The sequence below is a fragment of the Bombus vosnesenskii genome, unplaced genomic scaffold (assembly GCF_011952255.1).
Source record: "Bombus vosnesenskii isolate JDL3184/JDL3185 unplaced genomic scaffold, Bvos_JDL3184-5_v1.1 scf7180000016274, whole genome shotgun sequence".
Taxonomy (NCBI): Eukaryota; Metazoa; Arthropoda; class Insecta; order Hymenoptera; family Apidae; genus Bombus; species Bombus vosnesenskii.
In genome coordinates this window covers 391,190-416,341 of record NW_022884343.1, presented here as the reverse complement: position 1 = coordinate 416,341, position 25,152 = coordinate 391,190, and the positions used below count along the sequence as shown (strand labels likewise).

At 42.0% G+C, this 25,152-nt stretch overlaps 1 protein-coding gene across 2 annotated transcripts in view; it reads right to left on the bottom strand.

Moving 5' to 3' along the window:
- Positions 1–25,152, bottom strand: part of LOC117242530 (basement membrane-specific heparan sulfate proteoglycan core protein-like) — a 187,992-nt gene that overhangs the window by 92,835 nt on the left and 70,005 nt on the right. For both annotated transcript variants that reach the window (XM_033509291.1, XM_033509292.1), the window contains exons 2-9: positions 24,974–25,133; positions 24,683–24,819; positions 24,447–24,597; positions 24,194–24,362; positions 22,886–23,046; positions 22,404–22,547; positions 21,900–22,124; positions 21,598–21,714 (exon numbers count right to left, since the gene is read on the bottom strand). In XM_033509291.1, coding sequence (XP_033365182.1) covers positions 21,598–21,714; positions 21,900–22,124; positions 22,404–22,547; positions 22,886–23,046; positions 24,194–24,362; positions 24,447–24,597; positions 24,683–24,819; positions 24,974–25,133 — 1,264 coding nt within the window. The remainder of the gene's footprint in view (positions 1–21,597; positions 21,715–21,899; positions 22,125–22,403; positions 22,548–22,885; positions 23,047–24,193; positions 24,363–24,446; positions 24,598–24,682; positions 24,820–24,973; positions 25,134–25,152) is intronic.

Sequence of the window (25,152 nt, the reverse complement as noted above, 5' to 3'; positions counted from 1 at the left end):
GCTTTGAGCCTTACATTAATCAAAGACGTCCGCTACCCGCTCTTTTCGTGTATGTCGTCATTTTCATATAACGAACCCCCTTTTCAGCGCAGGCCAGAGATATTTCTATTAAGTTTCGCGCGATTCTCCGCCAGCCTTTGTCCCCTTTCGTAACGCAAGTTAACACAATTTCCAGCGAATCTTCCTTCGAGATGGAGGTTCGAGCTTCGATTTTTCTTTCCATTTAATTCGTGGTTCGGGTGAGCGTTCATTTGACTCAGCTTAACTCGTAATTTTATTTACTAAGGACCAAGCAATGGTTCGTCGTATTGTTAAAAATATCTCGATTTCTCGACATCTTTTGCAATTTCTAGAATCTGGTTGGGGGAGGGTGGGGGGTGCGACGAGGAAGGTATCGGGCGAAGTTTTTGGAATTCTTTCGCTGAGTCGCAAGGTCAAGACGTAGATTCGATAATGTAGGTCGATCGAAAAGAATATGGCAAACGAAGCGTCGTGTTGATACAACGATCGCCTGAACTGGGTTAAGCTGTACGCTAAGTTTAAGGTCTAGGTTACCTTTAAATTAGTTTCACGTGGATCGAATGCTATTTACGGGTGGGTTAAGTTAATACGATTTCTCGTGAGCAACAGTTTCAAATACGCTACGTTTAACTCAGGTTTGATATATCGTAAATCTCAGGTTCGAGCTATGCCTGGAATAAGCTGCGATAGACACAACAACTACGAATTCCAATTTAATCTGACATCGACCCGGTTAATTTTATCTTCGGTTTTAAGTCGCCTGAATTTCACTCCACGTTAAATCTGAAGGTCTGTCACAGTTATATCTGCGTCGTAAATTCATTTTGAATAGAATTTGATCGAATCGTGTTAGGTCGGCGAGATAAAATTCCTGGTGCAACCCTTCGTGGAAACGTTTCACGCGATTTTTCGTCGCGTTAGGGAACAAACGGCCGCGCAATCGATACCGACGACGCCTTCGAGTGCTCTTCATTAATGCATAATGCGAGGAGGCGCACGATACGATTTCGAGAACGAACGTAAGTGAGATTTTCGCTCCGGAGCTAACCCTGACGTTGGAACAACCAAATTCGACAACAGTTTTTTCCACCGTTCAACCAGATTCCATTGAAAATTCATTTCGGGTCGGATCCACACATTTATTATGCAACATAAAAATATCACATCGAATGATCCTCCTCATCGATGGACAGCTGATATTTATACACGTAAAACTGTTTCACATTATGCAAACAAAATTGTCAAATATGGGACACATGCATAATACGTAAGATGGAGTGGAATTTGGTCGATATAATTTTAGTTATATTATTGAAACTTTTTATATTAATTAGAACATTACTTATTCAACTTGATTTATAATTCGGTATTATGTGACGCGATGAATATTTAAATTTATTTCATTAGCGTTAAACTTCGATTGACTTATTGATTACCGACTCGTAATTTATTTATGTCAATCATATTTCAATATAATCCTTTCTTCAACATTCCTTATAATATTATATAATAATGCAGTCGAATACATTAATAGCAGTTCCCTTCACTACACAGCTTAAAATTCTCCTTTCGAGGATTTAATGAACGATTTACAAATAAATATGACGAAATCGAATATTTCTACTCGAACGAATATTTTCTATTAGAAAAAGAAGCGGACTCTGAAGAAGGTATTCCCTTCGACGATTTACTAATATCGAGCTTTGCAAAAATGTTTCCATGAATTTAATAGACAATTAGATTCTAACAAAATGAATCCGACGAACTCTAATATTTTTTATTCGAAACGTATATTAAGATACCCTGAAAATGTTGATCAAATTTCTAGCTGCAATTTTCGTTTTCGTAAAATGTATTCATTACAGAAATATAAATTCCCCATACAAGTATGCAATTTCTAAACAAAAGATGAAAACCTGACTTATCGACAGACTGCGGATTTTTATGCGTTCGTACAACATTTGAGAACGCGCATAATATGAAACAAATATATACACTATTCTGAGCGTAATGTTTCCTGTAATATCTGGCCGGTAAAGTAATTTCCCACAAAAGTCCTACTTTTTTTTTTTCTTAATTATATCCTCAAACATACGAATTTACACGAAAATCCGCAGCCTATTCATCGATATTCCTCTGGCTGAAAATCTTTTATTCCATTGGTAACATTAATTTCGCTATTTAAACAGGAATTCAACGCAAATACCTAGATTCGTCGGTAAGAGATCGCGACACAGAGTGAGGTTAGGTTCAACAGGTGCATAAATCAGCAAAGATTCGTGGTAGTTACCTCTGTTCCATGGATGATAAGGTCTTCTCTGCCTCTGGCCGAGGTTCGACTGTGCCAGTGCCAGCAAGAGCAAAAGAACCACGAGAAATCTCCTCGCCGGAAGTCCCATTTCACTCTCCACTATCGTTTACTAGCGTCTCATTTGCCGCGGACGATCTTCAACCGATTTTCCTCCCCGTTCTTCCCTCGATTGGCTCTCTTCGCACAGGGCACAGGGCGGGATGATTTCATCAACTGAATTCAATTTTCCCGATTAACCGATCAGTTCTCTCGAGGATTAAGCCTGGACGACACCTTCTTCGAGGGTTTTCAGGGTTACGAAGTATCTGGTATTTAGAGTGTCTGTCGGATCGCAAGTCTGGTATCGTTTAGATCTTTCGATCGCGTTGAACGTTTCGTTTTAAGCGACTGGTGTTCGACAAGTGACTCGCGGAATCTGTTAATAATCGTTCGCTACAGAGCAACTGCCCTACAAACGCAACAACTTGGAAATAACCTGCACTTTTTTTTGTACTGGACGAATACAATTTGGTAGCGTCAAAATTGTAATATTCCGATTAATCAATCATCGAGTAACGGATATTGTTGCCCGTCTGGCTATGACCCGACGTTGATGAGCTTTCTATCGACCCTTTCGCTATGACAAATTTAGCCAAAGAACGCTACCGCCATTGCAACACAGATTGAACAACGTCCGGTGTATTTTTTTCGGCGATATAAATGAGACTCGAAGACGTCGAAAATTTTTTATGGCTTCAACAGCTGGATTAATAAATCGCAGACAGAGTAGAAAAAAAAGCGTCCTTCGTAGATGTTCGATTCGATGAAACTTCTATTAGCCCTTTCGCTACGATGGAATTTGAGGTTAAGGGCGACGCTTTAATTATTGCGAGAATGTTTCAGCCTACTTTCGCCTAGACAACGTAATTAAACATTTGATATCTTTATATCAATTTTTACATTGATAACGACCGAGGAATTGATTGGAAGAAATTACACAAGAACCTGTCACGTACAAAGTTGCATGATCTTTTTCATGGTTTAAGATAATACGACCGTTGGCTGTACAGATAAGGACGTTTGCAAGGTCCAACTGCGGATAAAAGTTGGCAAGAACTGCAGTTGCAAAGAACAATGTATCGACTGGCGTATTAGTGGATAATAAATTTCACGTTTAACGAGACGTTTTACATCGTTTATCGAGAATTTTGTTCGTTTAACAACAAATTGGGAATTCAGTATCGGCGAAGACTTTGCGCCAGGCGAAGAAAATTTTCAATAAACGAGACGAAACGTCTCATCAACTATCGAACCTAGGGCTAATAGTCGCTAACACGCTTCTTCTTTTCCAACTTTCTTCCGTTCGAAAGAAGAACCTAACCTCTCGACTCTTCACGCGCTTCGATATAATTCTTACCCAATTCCTAATCCTCGATTAGTATAGGTCACAAGATGGCGCTAATTTCGGTTTAAATAAGTCAAGGAAATTTGTATTCGTGTTAGGTTGTCCGAAAAGTGTCTTTCTTTTACAGACACGTCTTTCGCAACGACGCATCTTTATACAAACATGAAACCTAATCGATCGTTGTGATTTTTATCTTGATAAAACAAAACGGATCATACGTAATTCGATAAAATAATATAAAACGTTGTACATCCATTGTTTCCTTATAAAACGAAAGAAACTCCTCGGACCACATAATATACAGGGTGGTTGGTAACTGGTGGTACAAGCGGAAGGGGGGTGATTCTACGCGGAAAAAGAAGTCGAAAATATAGAATAAAAATTTAAAAATTTAAAAATTTAAAAATTCAAAAATTTTTAAATTTGAAAATTTAAAAATTTAAAAATTTAAAAATTCAAAAATTTTTAAATTTAAAAATTTAAAAATTTAAAAATTTAAAAATTCAAAAATATTTAAATTTAAAAGTTCAAAAATTCAAAAATTTAAAAATTTAAAAATTTAAAAAAATAACGTCAATTGAGACAACGATCTACAGATCCGTTATAACGAGACGCGATAAAGTGCACGCGTACCGAGCGAAAATTCAAAGTCGATTTTCTCCGAAACAAAGCCTCGAACGAAAAATTATTATTCTATATTTTCGACTTCTTTTTTCGCGTAGAATCGCCCCCTTTCCGCTTGTACCACCAGTTACCAACCACCCTGTACATTGGCTTGGCAACTAAGTGGTTGCGGATTTTGTCGGTACCACCTAATGACAAAATCCGCAATCGCTTAGTTGCCAAGCCAATATAACCACATAACAAACCAATATCAAATAAATCGATGATCGTTATCCCATAAAATACAAAATAAACTACTTTATTTCGTACCTGGCCGAAATTTCTCGTCGCGATCATGCAACGTCTGTACACCTTTGGAACACGCTGTCCGCAACGTAGTCTAAACGGAAGTCACAAAAGAGAAAAGGGCGCTAGACACAGTCTATTCTCGACTATTCTACGCAAAGATCATAATAAGACGACCGACTGTCCCTTGGAATCTCCGATAAAATCGTCGCTGGACCTCGCGTCCGAGCGATCAAAAATCGCTCACAGAGTGTCCTGTGTGTTCCAAATCGAAAACGCAGCACCGTGTCTGCCTCGTGGTGGAATCTTAGAGGATCGTGGAATGTCCAGGCGATAGAACGCGAAAGAAAGACGCGTGGGAAGAAGCTTCAGGAAGAAGATCGCCAAGTAGCCGAAGAGCGGAAGCTCTGAACGAAGACTGGCCCTGTGCGTCGATCTGCGATTAATCAGCCGCTGTTCGGCGAGAATTGCAAGCGAAAAGCACCGGGAGCGAGCGTGGAAGAAGCGAGGAGTCACAAGGCTCTCTCGTTAGTCGCACGAGCTTCCTTGCAGCCTCTGACCGGCCGACAATTCGGTTTTTGTTTTCGCGGATTACCAGAGCAGAGGGGGGGCGACGGAAGAAAGGAAAAGCAGGCGACGGTACGCGGTGGAAAGGCAAGGAAATTGTGCAGCGAACAAGACACAATGGTCTTGCGGTGGCGCGGCGACACGCTGTGTTTTTCAATTATTTTTAATTATTTTCTGAAAGCCGCGACCGCGTTTGATGCACACACCAACCCCCGGCTCGACACACAGCCGTCCCGCGTCTCTCCGCCCCTATTTTTCACCCTCACCCTATCGATCCCTCTCGCTTTTCCACGTCCAATTTAAAAACACGTCCACTGCCCCTCCCACCCACCGCGTCTTTTTCCCATTTTCCTTCGTCCTTTTTTCGCGTTCTCTGGGCCGTCGCTGCCACCGGTTACCAGACAAAGAGGAGAATTCGAAGAAGAGGAGCTTTGAGTCGGAGCTTTGTGCGACGGGAGCACGCAGCAAGGTGGAAATAACTGCGGGAATTTGACTGAATCGACGACACAAGACCGCGAGATCCTCGTTTTTAACGTAACGTCGCCACGGTTGCTGTCGGCCGATCGTACCGACTCTTTTCCACAACAAACCAGTGGACTAAGGATTTTTATGCAAATTCCTCTTTTCGTAGACGCCATTAAGGAACTACAAGTTTTTCAGATTTTTCCTGAAGATTCTCTTTTTTCCCGCCGACCGTGTTACACCGCGCAACGTATTTCCCGTATTTTCTATATTTCGTACACGCCGCCAGCCATAAGCGTTAACACGTTTATTAATTCGTTATACTTTGCACGATTGTTATTTGTATTTCTTACAAGAAACGAGATCATTTCTATCGAAATATTCTAACAAACTATACTTCGCTTTATGTTGTATATTTATATCGTACAAGACACGAATGCTACGAATGAATTAACAAATTGTAATTAAAAGGAAGCATTCGAGCAAATAAAAGCAGTGGAAGGCACTCGATATCCATCGAACGGAAAACTTCGCACGAACTGTCCGGATACTTGCGGCAGATACCGTGTTTTCCTATGACACGTGCATTTTGAATGTTTTTACGGCTTTAAAATTTCAATAGACGCAAAAAAATCCGCGGTCCAGCGATGGCTGAATTATTCAATTTTGTCATCGACGAAGCTTCCGAAATATACGAAACTATTGGGATGTAACATTGTCGTTTACAAGATGACAGATTTGCAAATAGCGACGACTAAAAATTGCACGATCAGAAAACAAAGAGATAGAAGAACAACGAAGCCTCTTTTCCTTACGATCGATGTCGATTGATCCAGGAACTTACAACGAGTCCAACTACGTTTAAAAAATCTCTGAAATTGCTAACAGATGCAACGCAACGATCCATAGAAGCTGTGAAATTTTCGTTTAAATTGCTGGAGATTTCTACAGGTTCGTTCAACGCGTTCCATGGATTTTACGTTAATTTACTTACGGAGGAACGCGTCGATCACACGTCGACGACGACTGAAATTCACAAGAGCGAAAACTTGGCGAAGATCGATGCCCCGGAAGATCGCGAAGCTCGCGGCTAAATACAAACGATGCGAGATATCTGCGAACGTGCGACACTGCACCAGACTCGAACTTTTCAAATGTTGCAAATTCTTGGAATTTCGAAAATTTCCCAACACAGTCCACTCGACGGAAAGATGATGATACGTCTTTGATCGCGCGATCCTCGAACAAGGTGTCTGTGGGATCGATCCTCGAGCGAAATTTCCGAGGCGCGAAGAAGATGGAAGAAAATGGAACGACGATATCGATGGTCGCGATGGATTCTTTTTACCTGCGGATGCGAGTCGCGACCAAGAAGCAGAGAAATACGCGCGGTTCTCCGTGCAGACGCCGCGTTGGCCGAAGCTGACAGACTGGCAAACTACTAGTCGCCATGAACCGAACCAACAACAGGCCACCCCACCTCCGCTGTCAACAAGGGAAGCGTGGGAGGCACTAAGCTACTTTGCATTTTTTTTTCATTTTTTTCGTCGCTGCAACTAGCGTCGACGCTGGCGTCGCGGCGACCGAAGGCGAGCCCACGCTTTTTCGATTCCTCCTTCGATGTATCTACGACGTACGCGCGGAATCTTCGGCCCGAATTTTCACAAGAGGCTAGGAAAATCGCGGTTTTCTGTCGTCTTTGCTGCTTTTTTTTCTTTTTTTTTTTTTCTTTTTTCGAATGCCGAGGAAAAATGCTGAAAGGATTGGGCGAGATCGTTGAAGCGCCTTTTCGGGGAGGGGGCCAGGCGAAAAAGGAGAAAATGTTTCGGCGGAGAGACGGAAGGTGTTGGGAGGTTCGTGAGCTTGGGAAATTTTTGTACGATACAGGCGCGAAATCTTCGGTTTAAATTTATTGAGCGAGGGAACGTGCTGTTTCTCGCCGTTCTTTTTGCAAATTGGTGGATTGGAAAAAATGGCGCGAGGGACTGGAAAGGGTAGTGAAATATTTTCCGCGGAGAAAGGGAAAGCGGTTTGGACGTAAACGCAGATTGAAACGTAGATTGAAATGTCTAAGATATTGGGACAAAATTGGAAAAAAAAATGGAGCAGGAGATTAGCGAGATGTTGCTGGTAAATGTTTCTCAGATTAGAAACTGTTTAGAAAAATATTAGAAACTTTTGCTGTCTTTCGGAATCGTCGTAACGCGTGAATCCTCACTTGGAATATTTTGCAAGGTTCCGTGCAAAATTTACGAGAATTTTAATGCTCTTCTATTGTCTTTGTCAGAGAAACGAAGAAAAAAACAACGTAAATGTTGGGAAGAATTGATAAAACTGTTAGAAGATGTTTTTTAGCAGCTTGCCCGGGAGATGTTGTAGAGAAAAGTGCTTTGTTACTGTGCTTCATCCTCGGAATTTCCATAGAATACGAACATAAAACATCGAAAGACAAAACATTGAAATTCTCGTTGTTCGTCTGTTCTCGAAAATTTTCTCAAAGCTACGCACAATCACGTTGGATCTTTTTACAAAAATTCTATGAAACTTTGCCCAGAAAAATATCCTGGAAGAGAGAAAAAGACAGGAATTCGAAGTTTTGCAGCTGCACAGAGCAACGGATCCATCGAATGATCTAGGCGGCATTTACAAGATCGTAAGCAGCTTGTTCGACGAACGAGCGTGAATTCGTGGACAGCGGAAGGATTTGCCTCGGTTTCGTGATCGTTCGGTGCTTTGGAAGATTGCGAGTGACTTTCTTTCTACGCCGCCCCCGCGGAACTCGTAACGCGACACCGGTTTCCAACAGGACTACAAGCGAGAAAAATCGGCAGGAGGAATTGACATCGTTTTAAAATTCCGCATACGAAAATCGAGCAACGAGATCGCCTACGATCTCGCGGCAAAAACATTGTCGAGAAACTCCCAAGACGCTCCTATCTAATTAAAGCTGCAATGCTAAAAATACCGATACCGCTATCCGATCCTGCAAATTCGAGCGCTGAACTTTCCAAATGCTAATCTATTCGAATGTTCGAACTAGCGTGTGGAACAATTTCGACCTTGCTCTTTCCTCGCCAATTGCAAAATGCCGTGAACGTAACGGATCGGGAGTTTTGCTAACTTTTAATCAACTTTAAAATTCCTCGGAGATACGAAAATCTCAAGAACTCGAGGAATTCCGTTGCTAGAGCAGAATTCATCTTTACGGGCGATGAAAGCGAGCGATTTTTTTAAATTCCATGGAACGTAAAGCGAGGAAAAATATCATCCAACGATTTGAAATTCTAACTATCGAAATTTTCAATGAACAATTTTCCAATGCTTCTTCTCTTATCTCGCGGATTTTCAAATGTCGACGATATAATAGAATTGCGGGCTTTGTTCACTTTTAATGAACTAACAGATGGTGGAATTTCAACAACTTGAGCAACTCGATTCATAGAGCAGAATTCAGCTCGAGGATCGTCAGCCAGGCGTCTCCGATGATGGAGATCCACGGTTTACCGATCGAAAGTGTCGAGAGCGTGGCCGCTAATATCTCGAAAGAGCGAACGAACCGGCCCGCGCCGTTTCGAACGAACGACTGTCGAGTGGCGCGTGCAACGCGTCGCAGCCGCGGCGGCTCTGCCGCGCGAACAGCGCAGCGGCGCCGTATTCCGCGCGCCTCTATCGACGCGCATGCGTGCCGCTATAGACGCGCATGCGCATAGCACCAGGAGAAAGCCGCCAAACCTCGCAAATTGAAAACCATCGAATCGCCAGATGCCTTTATCGCCGTCTAATGATCATTCATGATAATTAGACTGTGGATTTTTATGCAAATTCACATCTTCGAGAATATAATTGAAAACGTAGAACCTTGGTAGAAGATCGTTTTACGAGTATTATAGAAAGTACTGTACTTTGAATGTTTCATACATTTTATCGTATTACGTGCATTCTGTGCAATCTTGTATTTTCAAATGTCCTGTAAATGCGCGAGAATCCGCAGTCTAACGATGATCAATTAGGCGCTCTGTAGTGAGGATAAATCGAGGGAAATATTTATGAATTTTCTTACAATGTGGTAGTTTAAAAAATTTTTCCTCTTTTTTTTTTTTTTTTTTTGTTTGGATAGATTTAAAGATTTGATACAATTCCTCTTATAAATCTTTTTATTCGTGCACGAGTTTTACTGTCGATAGACTTCTCACGTGATTAATAAAACATTTTCATTCGCAACTTCTTTCAATATCTTCCAATCGATTTATACTGTCCAATTCTGTTTTTCACAATTTGTGTCTATGAAAGAGTACTAGGTCCCACGATCGTACAAAAATTTAAAAAAAAAGTGAAGCGTTTGCAATAAACTATTAGCCTGTATAATTCCAACGTTCTCTTTGGAGCGAATATTTCTTGAATTTGTTGCTAATCGATTAGCCATAATTCGTTCTAGTACTCTGTGTGTTATTATTAGCTGGAATACTCTACAGCGGGAAGAAATTTTGGAACGCTACAAGTCCTACAAAATCGGAGCTTTAGATCTACAGATCTTGCACACCTAGAGATTTAGTCTTCGACAATGCGTTGCGTCCACTGAGCTACATCGTTGTTCGAGCAAAATCTTTCTACGTTGGATACGATTCGATCTCGTGCATCGTACAGATATCTTTTAATAACACCCCACATTTACCAGGTTACGTATATTCTTGTTCGAGTAAACTATTTTTGAACTGGATAATAAATAGCTGTCAGATTGATCGAATCTGAAGACGTTCCTCGAGAAAAACACCGAAATACCAATTTAATCGTCCCGAAGAATTCCACAAATTAATTCAATAAATAAAAGGAAGAACCAATACGACGAAGCTTTGAGTCTATCACTCTTGAATTTTTCCATCGATGTTAACATTATGATCTACGCGGCATTTACAAGGACGTTAACATTATGACAATACGATACTAATTACTATGCAATCGACTTGACGCTCGACGAACGTCAACGAAAGCTTAAAAGAACGTGGAACAGCGATATATTTTAATTCTTTCGTAAGGAATTTAACTTGTCGGTTTAGTAAACTTTTTTAACAACCTTGAATAGTATCCGCGAGCAGAATATAGCAGGGGTTGACAGGGTGAAATTTAAGGTGCGCTGTATAAATAAACGACAGTACAAAAGATATGGTGACCGGTCTATTTAATTCTCGGTCGTTCCATGCGAAAATGTCCCCAGATCAGAATTCTAATTAACACCAGCCAAACGAGATTATCCTACAGGCTGATCCAATTTCCAGCGACATAAACCATCCGCCGTGGGGCAGCCTGTGAACGAAACGAACATAAGAAAACACGTTTCGTTGGCGGATTATAAAAGTTTAAATAAAATAAGTTGAGAAATCACGGTTCGTGCCGGCGATATGACGGCCGTGGAAACCCAAGGAAAAAGCTGTTGCACCCGTGGAAACCTAGACGTGGCATTTATTCGAACGCGGCCTTACCTCGCATTTTCATACTAATGGACTTTTTCAACTTCCTCGACACGGTGTAACCAGCCTCGAATTATCTTTTTGTCAGATGGATTAACGCGTGCTTGGGGGATACTTTGCGCTTCCGTCCACTTCTCCGAAGGAACGTGCAGCCTTGGAAATTCGCGAATCAATCACTTTCCACGATTTTCCCAAGGATAACGAAGAAACGCGTATTAGGGTCCTCGAGGAATTTAGTCGCAGGCGTTTCAGTCGAACGAAGCTCGAACGGATTCGAGGGGAAAATTCACGATCGAGCTCGTAGCTGGTCAGATTTTCCCCAAGTACATACTTTCATGTATGTACGACATTTTTATCGAAGAGTCGTCGGAAAGAACGTGATATTCGAAGGAATTAGATTAATTAATAATTAGGAAGCCCTAAGCGCCTAATTAAGTTTTAAAATGTGGCCTGATAGAGAGCGAGGAGGCAGCTTGCGCGCAGCGCGCCTTATGGTAAATATGGAGCTGTTTGCAGGAAAATGAAAATTGCAACAACAAACGTACTGCGTATAACGTGCAACTTTGGCAAATATATTTGTAGAATTTCACCGGATCGCAGAGGTTGGGTTGGTTTTTTGTGGAGGAAAGCTGGATGATCATTCATCGTTAAAGCTCGAACGCGAGTGAAAATAGGGCCACGGATCGATGTTTCGAACTTGGCTCAAGAACTCTTCATCATCCTTACGTGCAGTCGTGAATCACCTGTGACGATTAATGCTCGGTCAACTATCGAATAGTTGCATACAAAGTAGCAATTTTGGACAGATTTTTGTCGAATATTTCCCGCGGGAGGAACAATTCGATACTCGATGACGAAGAAATGGTAGGAGAGAAAAGTAGAAAGAATTGCACGACGATACGGTGAGGAAGACGTTGTACTGTTTCACGGGTCGATCAACGAAAAATTGAAAATCGAAGAGCACAGAGGAAACATATGTTTCATATTTGTTGATTTTTTATTTCCATGTCAGCTGCTTAACGTGCAAAATACACGTTTAGCTCGGAAGTGTGTCTTTCTCTGGTCTATGGAATTTTGTAAAAGATTAAAAATATAATAATTTATCCTAAATGGAAGCAGAATGAGAGAAGAATTTACGTAGAAAAGAAGAGAAAATTACAATAAGTAGAATGTGATACAATAACCGACGTTCTTGAAGCACTTAACAAGATCCAAAAATGCATATTTTATCCTACGACTGATTAAGAAGCGTTGAATCTTAAACTGCTTCGACTAACTCTCTTTTTCTAACCGTTTTGTCCCTCCCTTTCTTCTTTACGTTTGCAACTCTTCAGAAATCTTCCCCTTTTGCGATACTTTATCGATAAAAAAACGTGGAATACACAAAGAAAGGTAGTAAAAATAACATATCACTAGAACCCAATATCTTGCTAATATTTGTTCCAACATGAAACTCATTTAGAGGCCACGCAAACCCGAAGGGAACAGCCAGGTTAAAAAAGGCAAACTCTTTCGCTAGCTGTGGCCACTCGCACGTCGAATTCCTCGTCTCCAACGACTTCCCTAAAAATTCCAAGCATCCTCGACCAAACACCCAACCAACCAACGTTAAAAAGAAAAATCCTCCTCCCTCGCCTACCCTCGGCAATTCCCAAAATCTCTGATCCCCGAGAACTGGCGAAAAAACAAAGAGTAACCGCCCTCTCAAAAGAAACAAAAAAAAAAAAAAAGAACAAAAACAAAAACCAAAAAAAAAAAAAAAACAGAGAAGCGTCGGATTTATCGCGAGTTCGGTCACGTCGAAATTATAATCCATCCGCGACGCTTCAACCAGATTTACGACAGCCAGGCAATCCCCCATCGACGGTGGCCACCCCCGGCAAATCAGCCAACCAACCAACCAACCAACCAACCACGCTTTCATCAGCCGCGCTTTTTAGAATTCATTTTCGGCTTTAAGCTTCATTTCTCGGCCGGGGAGAATTAAGCTGGGCGCGGTGGAGGGTCGGTATGGCTTGGTCCGGGGGACAAACGGCAGATTGGTAGGCGTTACCCTGTCTGTTGCCACACTTAAGGGGTTCACACTGTGTAACGAACCACCGTCGCCCTCCCACAGCCACCTCCTCGTGAACCATCCCGCGTTTCCCAACTCTCTACGTGCACTGGGATGCATGTACATACACGTCGAAATATGTCGCGATGGGGTAGGCAACAACGACCACGCGACCACGCGACGACGACGACGACGACGACGACGACGACGACGACGACGATGACGATGGGGATGAAACGGTGGTAATGGTGTTGGTGGTGGTGTTGGTGGTGGTGGTGGTGGAGGTGGTTGGTCGGGCGGGCGGTTATTTCGTGGTAACAATTCCCTGGCTTTTTTGTAATTTACGACAATACGAACGCGACCGGCAGAATTACGATCCGCCCTGGCGCGACGCGGCTGCGCGACCTCGAATCGTTCGTTTAATCCGCGGCTGGCAAGGAATATTCACGGCGGAGGCAGCCGATTTCCCGCCGTTAGACGCGTTTCTGGCTGGTCCGTACTTGGCACAGCTTCTGAAAATCATCCTGCAGGATACGCTGGTACTCCGAGGATGAAGAGGCTGGGGGGAATTTTAGGGAAGTTGAGATGAAGAGGGATGAAGGGCAAATTTTAAACGAAGGGGTGTAGGGCAAATTTTAAACAAACAAGGGCAAAGTTTGCAGATGTTGCGGATTTTATAGAAGTTAAAAGTAAGAGGGCAAATTTTGTAAATGTCAAAAACTATGGTAAATTTCGCGAAAATTAGTGGCAAGAGGCGTAGAAGAAATTACGAGGATAGTAAAAATTAGTTGAGCGAGGGTGGGAAGAGTTTCGTAAATATCGAAAACGGGGGTGGGGGAGAGTTTTGCTAAGGTCATAGACAAAGGACGTGCGATCAGCTTTTTCTTTTAATGGTCCACTAAACGCTGAAAACCAGACTGGTAGGAAGAATCGTAAAAATGTAAGAAACAAGTAGCGTAAGGGGCAGATCTTGTAAATCGTGTAGAAACAGAGGTAAAAAGTGGAAGATAAATTTTATGGATATCAGAAAATAGTTAAACAAGAGTAGACAGAGTTTTGTAAATATCGATTTTTGTAATTATCGATCGAATTTTGCAGAGAATCTTTACGAATAAACGATGTACGAAGAATTGTTTAAAAAACAAATTTACAAAGAAAGACTGGGCAAAAATTTTGCAAATGCGTGTTGAAAAATTTACGCCATCCGACAACATAAATTATTAGAAATATTTCAGTTCTTCTTCTCTGAAGTATGTCCATTGTGTTAAGACGTAATGTTAATATTAATTGTTGAGTAATTAATAGATTAAATAATGTTCATCTTCAGAGTGTTAAGGTGTTAGGAAAGATATATTACACACTGGTAAACGTTTAAATGAGAAATTTGTCTTTGAAATATGTTCACTGAACCATTTCCAAGGATGTGCTGATACGGATGATCCTGGGTCGTTAAATAGGTAAAAAGAATTTTCTAAACAATAAGTACACGATCGATCAATTTATGCAAACTTACGAACGCGAAACTCAATAACAGAGTCGAAAGTCAACAACAGGAGGAGACTATGAAGACTTTCCAAGCTGAACTCTAATTGCTATGGAAATACAATATACATTTTAGAACGCCTTATCGCGTGAAATATTTGCGTAGAGGGGAAGTCGTTGATTATAATATCGGCAAATTATCAATACTTATTTTATGTCGCAATTTGATAACGTTAGGTGGTTATCTGAGCGGATCGCGGCCTCGGTGGTCAGGCCATTATCTTTGGTCTTGATTATTTATGAAATGAGCCCAAGGCGCACACGAGGCTCGCTCGCGCGGAAACTTACACCGTCCACGAAATTTCGTGGCACGTCGAAGTCCACAGGTCGGGAATTATTTAGTAGCTGCCAGGTCCCTTATCAGGCAATAACACACGGCGGGCTAATTATCCCTTACCCAACTCGTTGATCCTTGGCGATATGTGCGGCAAAAATATCCATCGCTCGTTAGAAATCGCCAGAACCATCAGAAATTTCAGAATCAAGATGATTCTCCGATGTTGAGTACATAACGATTCGTAGAAACGATTCTCTTTGTTTCCGAGTATTAGGTTAAGTCAAAGAAGACTCGAGTTAGGTTCGAAAACGAAGGAAAATCCCTAGGGTTTTGTTAGATATGGTAAGACACACGTGACACAGGTCTGCGTTAGACCTGGATTAGTTTAGGGAATTAATAAAAATCCCCTATAAACCTATTTCTCTCTTTTCCGTCGAATGTAGGTTTATACGAAACATCTGTGAGCTACATTTAGACTAATCGTAAGTTGGATTTTGCTTAAGTTTCAAAATTGATTAAAATTCTCATGCTTCTTCTTTTTTAAATATGACACTACAGTATACGACGAATATCTGTAGGTCGGGTTTAGGTTAGGTTCGAAAATCGACACAAGTCCCTATACTCTTTTTATATTTTGTAAACATAAAAATCCACGGCAGAACAGTGTCGAAGGTGGACTCGAGGATCGATGCAACTCACGATTATCGATACGCCACGGATTTACAAAAATCTTCCACGTGATATTTAGAGATAAATCGAAGATCCATCTTCGAGAAGGGTTCTACGACATGGTACAAGCGTGATCGTTACAGAAAGTGAACGCGTAGTTCTTAGCGACTGACTTTGAGAAACCTGGGGCCTGAAATTCTTAAAGAATTCGTTGCAGTGGCTCGTGAGTAAACAAAACCCATCACCAGATTTACTCAGAGCCGTCGAACGAGTAGTTACCTAAGAGCACAATTGGGTCAGGCTCGCGTTAAGCACGAAAACGGATATAAATTTCAATTGTTTCAAAATATAGCAATTCGCGTTTGCAACAGATCTACGTTTGATTCGGATTAAACGATAATTTTCGAAATACGTAGGAAACGAAAGATACGGAAACAAAACTTCGGTTGGGCTTGGACGTTGGTAAAATATGATTTCGTTTCTGAAAACTAGGACGAGATCGGTGGTAGCGATGTTTGTCCGTGCAACAAGAGGACAGGAGAGCGAAAGAAAACAGGAGACATTCAAATTTTTCGCGAAAGCTAAGTGGCTCGTTAATTTATCGATCAATGATCACGCGATGCGGTTGAAATTCGTGACGTGATTTATAGGCAGAACGAACGACTCGGGCGCAGCAAGTTTTCAGACAAATCACGCTGCCCGAACATTCACGACACATTTGCATATGCTTATTTTGTCAATAAACCGTCCTCTTTCGTTCGCCGGTGAATAAAAAAAACCTTCGGTCCTGCAAAGGATCTTGTTCAAACAGGGATAACGCAACGTTAACCCAGAGAATAAAAATACTTGGACCGGTCAAATTTATCCAATGAACAATTATTACCATAAAGTAGACATACGAGCAGAATTGTAGATTCGAAAAATAATTTTGCTTAATTCTTTGCGCTCGTAATGACAGCTAACGTACCGACCGTATTTTTCACTACGAATTTTAGAAACGTGTTCGTACTTACCAAATTGCTATGAATTTTCTATTGAAAAATTTCTTCTCTTTTTTCAGGCAAATTTAATGATACGTTCGACGAAATATCTAAAGAAATAACTTCGACTTTATTCAACGATATTCTCGGCGACAAGTTCTGTGCAATCTCTTCGTTGTAAAAATATATCTTCAACGATTTCACTGTTACCGATTAACGAACGATTCGTTTAATTTAATTAATTAATGTTCACAATCTCAACGAGACTGCCGCGCGATTTACAGGACAAATCATCGAGTAATCGTAAATTCAAAAGATGTATTTTTCAACATACAACAGATTGATCTGTAGGTGAAAAAAATTCTTTGAAATGTAGCAAAGGGATTGCACATGTTTGAACTATTTTTTGACTATTAAAAGAGTTCAAGGTTAGACGTTGAAAGAACGACTTCGTGGTCGAAATTGAACACTAGCTTGAACGATTGCTTTGGTATTTATTATTTTACTGAAATAGGCGCACGAACGTTCCACCACGCGGTGAACGTTCGCACAGGGTGGTCAAAAAATCGTGCACGTGAAACGTTTGAGCCTTTGTTGGAAAACGTTATCCGTCAGAAAGTATTTAGGATAGAACAACTGCTGGCTATTCTAACGTAATTGGTACTCAAGTTTGTTGAGCTGGCCTTGGAGAAATTGAAATTCAACCATATCGACGCTGGCCCCATTCCAGATATAACAGATTATTTCGCATTCGAAATTTCAACTAACGGATCGTATTTTATTGGAAAACCTGCGTGCACGATGTAAATTAAGACAACATCCTTGAAATTCGATTCTCAGAATTTACTGTTCCGACAATAAATGAAACGTAGCTAGTTTCTATAAAATATCTCGAAATTTTCGATCATTTGCTGCTTTCTTCTCTTTTTTCCAGTTCTTGAGTCACGTTTGACACAACTGTTGAGTCGGGAACAAGAATTCTGCCAAATATCGATCGCGCTAAAAGTCGACATGCGACACTTGTTAGTTCTCCGAATTTTTCAGATACACAACCAGCTAGCAGCAGTTGCTAAGAAGGCCGAAAACCCAGGAGAAACTCCAGCGTCAGTCGGAATATCCGTTTGAGTGCCAGCGGTGTTTGAAAAAACAGGATGGAAAAATCCTGAACAGCGCGACAGCGCTTGCCTCGATCGATTGCGAAGAGAAACAAGCGACGCAATAGCGCTCGTCGTATTTGTTATTTCTTGTACATCTATATTATTTTATACGCGTACTGTCGGTTTATAAATATTTCAAGTTTTGTTCAAGAAAAATTACTGAGAAGATAACAATGAAATAGAAAAAACCGTGGGTCGTCCGTAGCGTTCAAACGTACTGGGACCTTTCGACACAAAATCCAAACAGCGCGACTCAGACGTTTGATCCGGAAGAAGAGCTACCTATGTCTGAATTATTTTCTGACGTGCGAAAATGTTACTCTTATTTCATTTTGCAGTGCCAGTTGAACGCACTAAGCTTCTACTCACCGTGCACAGTTCCGAGAAAGCTCCACTCTAAGTTCTCGTGAAAGGTCTAAAAGTGTGTAAGTCTGAAGTTCTCGCGAACGCTCCATTCTAAGGATAACGCGAGCGTACGCTGATCGAGCTCGTGTATATCGAACGCAGACAAGAAATCACGAAAGAATGATCGCCTGAGATTTCTATATTCCAAGAGCTGAGCCCAGATCCCGATAAGCGGAGGCTCGCAGCTGACAACCTGAGTGAAGCTTCCGTAGAAAATTCACGCGTGTCACCCCGTGCTGTCCTGCTTTAATCGCACTAAAGGAATCTTCAAGGTCAGAAAAAAAGAGGATTGCACGGTTAAACGAGGAATCGTTAAACTACCTAGACGGATGCAAGTGGAAAAGGTGGATGCTTCTACCGAAAACCTAGCACCGCAAATTCCATTCATGCAACAAGGACGTCTAAACTCGGTGTCACCAGGTGACACCCATCCCCGTAACCTCGATAAATATCCCAGAACTGTCACTCCAAGCCACTGTGTGCAAAGTTACCGCGCTCATTATCGATTGCACGATGAGAAGCGGAGCAAGCGAATGACTGCTTACAAATTCATCCAAGCAAGGATGATGCAGCGATTGCCATCATCGCAACGATGCCCACGTGTTTTTTTTTTTTTTTTTTTTTTTTTTGCACACCGCGTATACCAGGTCGAGAGGACGCACCTGAATAATGTGCTGGGACAGCAGGGGTTGACGTTTGTCGTGGCGGTGCCTAGCGTGCTGTCGTTCCACCTACCAGCCTAACGTACAACTCCCCATCCTCCCCCCTTGCCAACCTGCCAACCATACCAAAGCCTCGTTTCCCGACTTCCAGCAACGTTCGCTTCGTCCTGCTCACCAAGACTCATAATTGTCCCCGTCCGAGCTGGCATATCGCGGAAGCAAACGGGGGACACGAAAGTGGTTATGCGCATTCCTATCCACCGTGCAGGATCAACGGAGGCGGGAGGGCGAGCACGAGGGTCATCGGTAGCGATGGCCTCAACACGGATGCCACTCTGATCAAGAGCTGTTTCGATTTAGTTTACTAGTTGTCGGTATAGCTATAGATGGACCTTTCTAGTTTGACAAGGAACGCCGCAGCGATACTTGTTCTCGGTACCAACGATCATGGTTCTCCTAACTCTCGCTTTGTAACCACAATATGTCTCGTATTTGCTAGGAAACGATCGTCTCGTCAAACTATGCGAAAGACGGGATAGAACATCTCTTTACTGGGATACAGTGAGATATGGAATGGACAGTGAGAGACCGTGGTGGAACAAGCATTAGCAACTTTAGTTCCTTTGGCAGCGTTAGCAACATCGACGTGGTCGATGGTCGTGCAGGTTTTAAGAAGATTCTATAAGCTTGTGGCGTCATGTGTCGTCGGTTTGGTGAGAACTATCGTTGGAGATGGAACAGCTGGATCAAGAAATGCTCCGTCTGTGCTATCAGTTGATATTCCCGGCTTCCTGTTAGGGACACGGTTTGCTACGAAAACGATGATGTTTCCAAGTGTCGAGGATAGAACAATTCTCCTCGAGGGATACTCCTTTGGTACCATCGGATGTCTCTTTTTGCTTCGAAGAGAATTCTCAAATTTTTGGATGCAACGTGTCCCAGATCCGATGAAGAGAAACGATCTTTGGGGATATCGTAGATGGATCGATGATCCTGTCTAATGTCACTGCGATTGTGCAAGATTAAAGATGTACGTTTAATTATACTGTATCGTAACATAGTACACTCCTTGGACATTTCTTCGACATTTCGAAGAATCCGATCGATCGTTCATCGATGAAAAAAAGTCTCATTTGCCGAATATGAAAATCTTCTTCGAGACATCGCGATATATCGGGAGACACTTAGAGGACAATTTTACTCAGAAGATCGCGATCCAATGGACTCGAATACCCATCGCTAGTAATGAGGGGATAAGGTCGATGGTCCCCTAACGGTTGAATACTTGAATATTGATTAAGCATGCACATCGCGATTACTGGAAGCAGGTAAAAGCAGCGGTCTGCGTGTCTCTGGATATTTATAACGAATGCCTCTGTCTGTCTCTCTTCGACTTCCTGCGAGCCAGAAAAACTTCGACTTCGAAGATGTGCAAAACGAATTTCACCGGCGATCGACTTTCGAAGATTAACTTTCGACTCATTGTTCCGTCGCGGTTTGGCCCACTTCCACGCAGCTCCTGTATTTCTATTTCAAACAGGGAATTTAATATCCTTTGTTACGTTTCTAGACCTCGCATAGCTGACGCACTCTCCATTAGCCGCAACTCTGATCGAGAAACTTGAGAAGACCTGGCCTTCCCCTACTTGCCTACTTGTAACTGAGAATTGGTACTCGGGACTCGTAGTTTGGCCTAATCTGCAACCATTAAACGCTACAACAGTAGGAGACTGGCTGTAGTCTCGAGGACTAATCCAGAGACTGAAATAAGTTACCGTAATTGTTGTACATTGTTGGTGTCCTTCGCATTCCTCTTTTTTTATCAGAAGACTTCTCGATAGGTTTAACGAATTAATTTAACATATTCGTCAAGCATATTACTGACGCATACGTTGCATCACTCGAATTAATGTCTTCGGTATAGCACGGTGGGATTCTTGTCTTTTTGCTTGTTAACGAAGAAACATTGGACAAATTTAACACGTCGTAATACTATAAAAATGGCCAGCTTGATCTTATTGACCTATCCGATGTGGAACCGTTAATACCAATTATCGACTCGGTAATACGTTATGCTGATAAAAAATTCGCGATCCGAGGTTCCAGCATCACGTGACCGACTTCCGTGGCCGTTGGCCATAATCATCCGCCTCTCGACGGTGAAAAAAGCGCGGTAAAACAGAACGGAAGAGCAAAAGCCCTCGAGTTTTGAATATTCAGTAGGTACATCCTGGTCGGTTTCCACCTGACCCTCTTTTCACGGCGAAAATCGTCACGTTCTGGCTCGTCTTCGACGCCCTTCCGTCTCTAAGCCTTTGACGAGCCGGTGACGGTGTTACTTATAATTAGTTGATGGTCGCCGAGCGGAAACAAAGACGTTGAGAATGATCAGGCTGACGTAAGGTGGGAATTTCGGAGTCATCGATCCGATATGTCGGCAAAACAGACCCAAGGTCCGCGATAATCACGCGACTCGTCGGTAAAAGCAGAGATCGATCGGTAACGAAATCTTCGAGGGTAAGTTATAAGGTCGGTAAGAATATAAAAAGTAGATTTCTACATTTTGTCGCAGCTGGCAAGTGGATATCTCTTCGATGGAATTCTCATCGTTTTCTAAATCGAAGTAACAGTCGATTGATACAAGTTGGAAATCTCTATTTATAAAATAACAAAGAAGCAAAAGAAGCTAGATTATCATCGTTATTAGTTGCTAGAAAATAAAGAACGACTCACCAGGATAGTTGCAGTCGTGTTCATCGCTTCCGTCGTCGCAATCCTGGACGAAGTTGCATCGCTGCGAGTCCAAGATACACCTAGACACGTCGCAGGCGAATTCTCCGGGGCTGCAACCTGTAATATCGATCGATTTCTTACTTCTTACGAACGTACGAACTGTGGATTCTTTTTGCGCGCAAAGGGACAACGAAAATTATCAAGATAAGGAACATTCGATACTTGTGTAGGTACAGTTAATCTATGCAAAAGTACTGCCGTTATGAGTAAGCATCTACGTAATCGGGAGACAACATCTGTACCTGGATGGGGACAACCATCTTCATCATCACCATCGTCACAATCTTTCACGCCGTCACATTGCTGTACAGAGCAGATAGAACGACTTCCATCTCTACAACGAATTGTGTCGTCGGCGCGACATTTGCTAGATATCGAATCAACTCTGTTTATATCTCCATCGTCTTCTTTTGGTACAGCTCCCAAAATTTCGTTATGATCGGTTCTTGCGAAATCCCTGCTCGGCTCTGTCGTTGATCGTTTCGATGATTGAGAAGTGAATATAAATTATGAACATGAAGAGAGAAAAAAAAAATATACGTATGTGAAAATAAGTAAATAATTAAAAATAAAAATCTTTCTAATAAAAAAAAAGGGGGGAGGAAATTAGTTGAACGAGCAAACGAACGAATGCATCTGATATGGAACGATTTCACCAGTAGCAAAGAGATGCCAAAAGTCCAACATGGTACTTATATTTTAGTGTATTTACAGCTACTGTGTTGACGATTACGACTGCTACTTACGCGTTGTACTCTCGGAGCAGCCCTCTTCGTCAGAACTATCCTTACAGTCGGCAATTCCATCGCATCGCCGCTCCAATGGAACGCATGTACCGTCTCTACACGTTAGCTCAGCTGACTGATCGCATTCCAGCTCTTCAAACCCTACTGTGGTTAGATGCGTATTTCGTGTGTTTGTGTGTAGGCGTGTTTGCAATCATCAGGTGGACAACAGAATGCAACAAAAAAAGGTAGAAGAACGAAAAAGTGAAACGGAGCTCTAATACAAAAGATTCTACTTATAATATAAAAGTACAACTAGCATGACACAATAACAGCATGCGGCGTAAGTGTGAAAATTGAATGGATCGATTCTTCCAGACAAAGATCAACGCTAGGACGTTCCTTCTATCTCGAGATTTTTTTCTTCTATGGTCATCGACCTGGGTGGTCTTCGAAGAGGAATCGATCATTCCACGCGTCAGCGTGTAGCGAAACCAAGTTACCTTGGAATATTCTGAAGGTAAATCCATCCGGACGCACTTGGACGTTGCCCAACGAGTGCATCTGCAGCTGTTTCTCGATGATGTACTGCATCTCCGTCTCATCAGCTAACGTCGAGCCGATGTCTAGAGTAACTTGCGACGTAAAGCTGTCAGAAGTTGGCCTGAACATCGAACAGGAATTATTATCGTACCTCGGATACCTATTGGCTGAGTCACTTTGACTCAGCTTCTTGGGCTACCTGTCTATTTCAGAAAAACATCTCTAGTGTCTTTAACGCTAGAACTACCACACCGGCCAAACTCACCGGTTTTACAATTTCATTTTAAAATTCCTACTTCGTGTTATATTTTTCTCCGCAATGACGTAATGACTTTCGCAACGATAACTGAAAGAATAATATAACGAATTTTATTTTGGTTTTTACGTATTCAATAGCAGTGAAAATGACTGGCACTTGTCAAAGTGTACAGGAATCCTGTAATCTGTTTATCGAACCCCAATTAACCAGTTTCCTCGTTTTCTACAACTTGCCACGCGTTTTTCAAATTTTTATCGCGTATCATTCGATACGAGGATGTCAGTTATCAGGAAAATTCCGGATCGATCGCTGGATCGCTAGATGCTAACTCTGGAAATACCACAGCAGTGAAAATGACTGGTTCTACGATTTTATAAATGTGTCAACCCTCGTTTAGGGATCCCAGATGGATTAATACTAGCAAAAATGTACTACGTAACATGGAATTGCTTCTGTAAGATAATAAATCAATAAATATACAAATATTCTACTATTACGTATTTTTTGAAGACCAGTCATTTTCACTGGTTTTCGTAGAAATAGCTTCGTGTCGACTATCGGTAGTTCTAGCGTTAAAAACACAGGGAAATCAGTTACTACGTATTCCCGATGATATTACTCGTCACAATGTGATTGTCTTTTTAACCATTGCGGAACAATTCAACAACCTGTCACATTTCATTTATCCTTCATAGAATTTATCCTAAAACTTCAATCTCGCTTCGAATTTATCGAACTCTTCATTTAATTTTCCATTTAATTCGAAGTTATAAGACATACTCTTTATCATATTTCATCGTACGTTGCGACCTTCATACCGCGTAACAATCGTTCGAATCCAGTCTACGTACGATTAGAAGCTAAAAGCATTTTTCTTTACAGTAAACGACGATAATACGCACGCGTTGCTACCGATAAGAACGTAAAGAACGTCGGAGACTAAGGAAATCTGTTTCTCGTAGAACAGAAGGATAGAAATAAATCGCACACCGAGTGACATTACACTCACGATATTTTAACAACGTTGACGTGGTGATTTTCGTTGGGAATGTCACGGTTCAGCAACTCCTCGAGCGGCTGCGTCAGATTGCCACTGAGTTCCTTGTACTCTCTGCTGCTTCTGTCCGCGTATTCCCTCCTGTACGGTTCTCCAACGGTCAAGGTTATTCTGTAGAACCCTGAAAAAGCCACATTGAAATTAGCAACAAGTGCAGGAAACTCCGGCTACCAAATCAATGAACCATAACAAACTGTTTGCCTACTTCTTTCTCTTCTGGAACCGTAATTAACTTTCGTATCAAACTCGGTGGCGCTGCCTTCAACTTCTCCAGATCCGGCTAGGTCTTCGTCGTCGGTGTTGCCAAAATTGGCTGGCTCCCTCCGACCCTCGGCCACGTTCCCAACCTCGTTGTTCTGTCAACAACAACGACGATCAGAGCCACTATCGAACCAAAGATTTACGTATTTACTTGAACGTCGTAAGTTCTTGGATACCAACCTCGTCATCTTCGTCGTATTCTTCCGCGCTATCTCGGGTTATCCTTTCCAAATTCGAGCTTTGCGGCTCTTTGTCCTCGTCCGATTGAACTGGAGGAGCGTTGTTCAGCTCGTTGTCCGCGTTGTCGTCTTCGGATTCTGCAAAACGTTAGACAGTACAATTTCTGTAATACACGATAGAGCAGAATGTTCGGCGCAGTTGGAGGATCTGCATTTCTGCCAATTAGCCAACCCTTGCAGCTAACAACGATGTTTAAACGTGTTTACTATGGGAAAAAGAACGATACATTACCTGGAGCTTCGGTAGTGGTAGTTGTCGATTCGGATGGGCCAAAAAAATCCCACAGCCCTCTCTTTATCCTATGAAACAAGGAGTCTTGTTGGCGCGACTCTATCAGCGGAGCCTCGCCGATGGACTGTTTGCCATCCTGGTCGAACACCAGATCGTCGTTCTGCAAACGAAAGAATCCA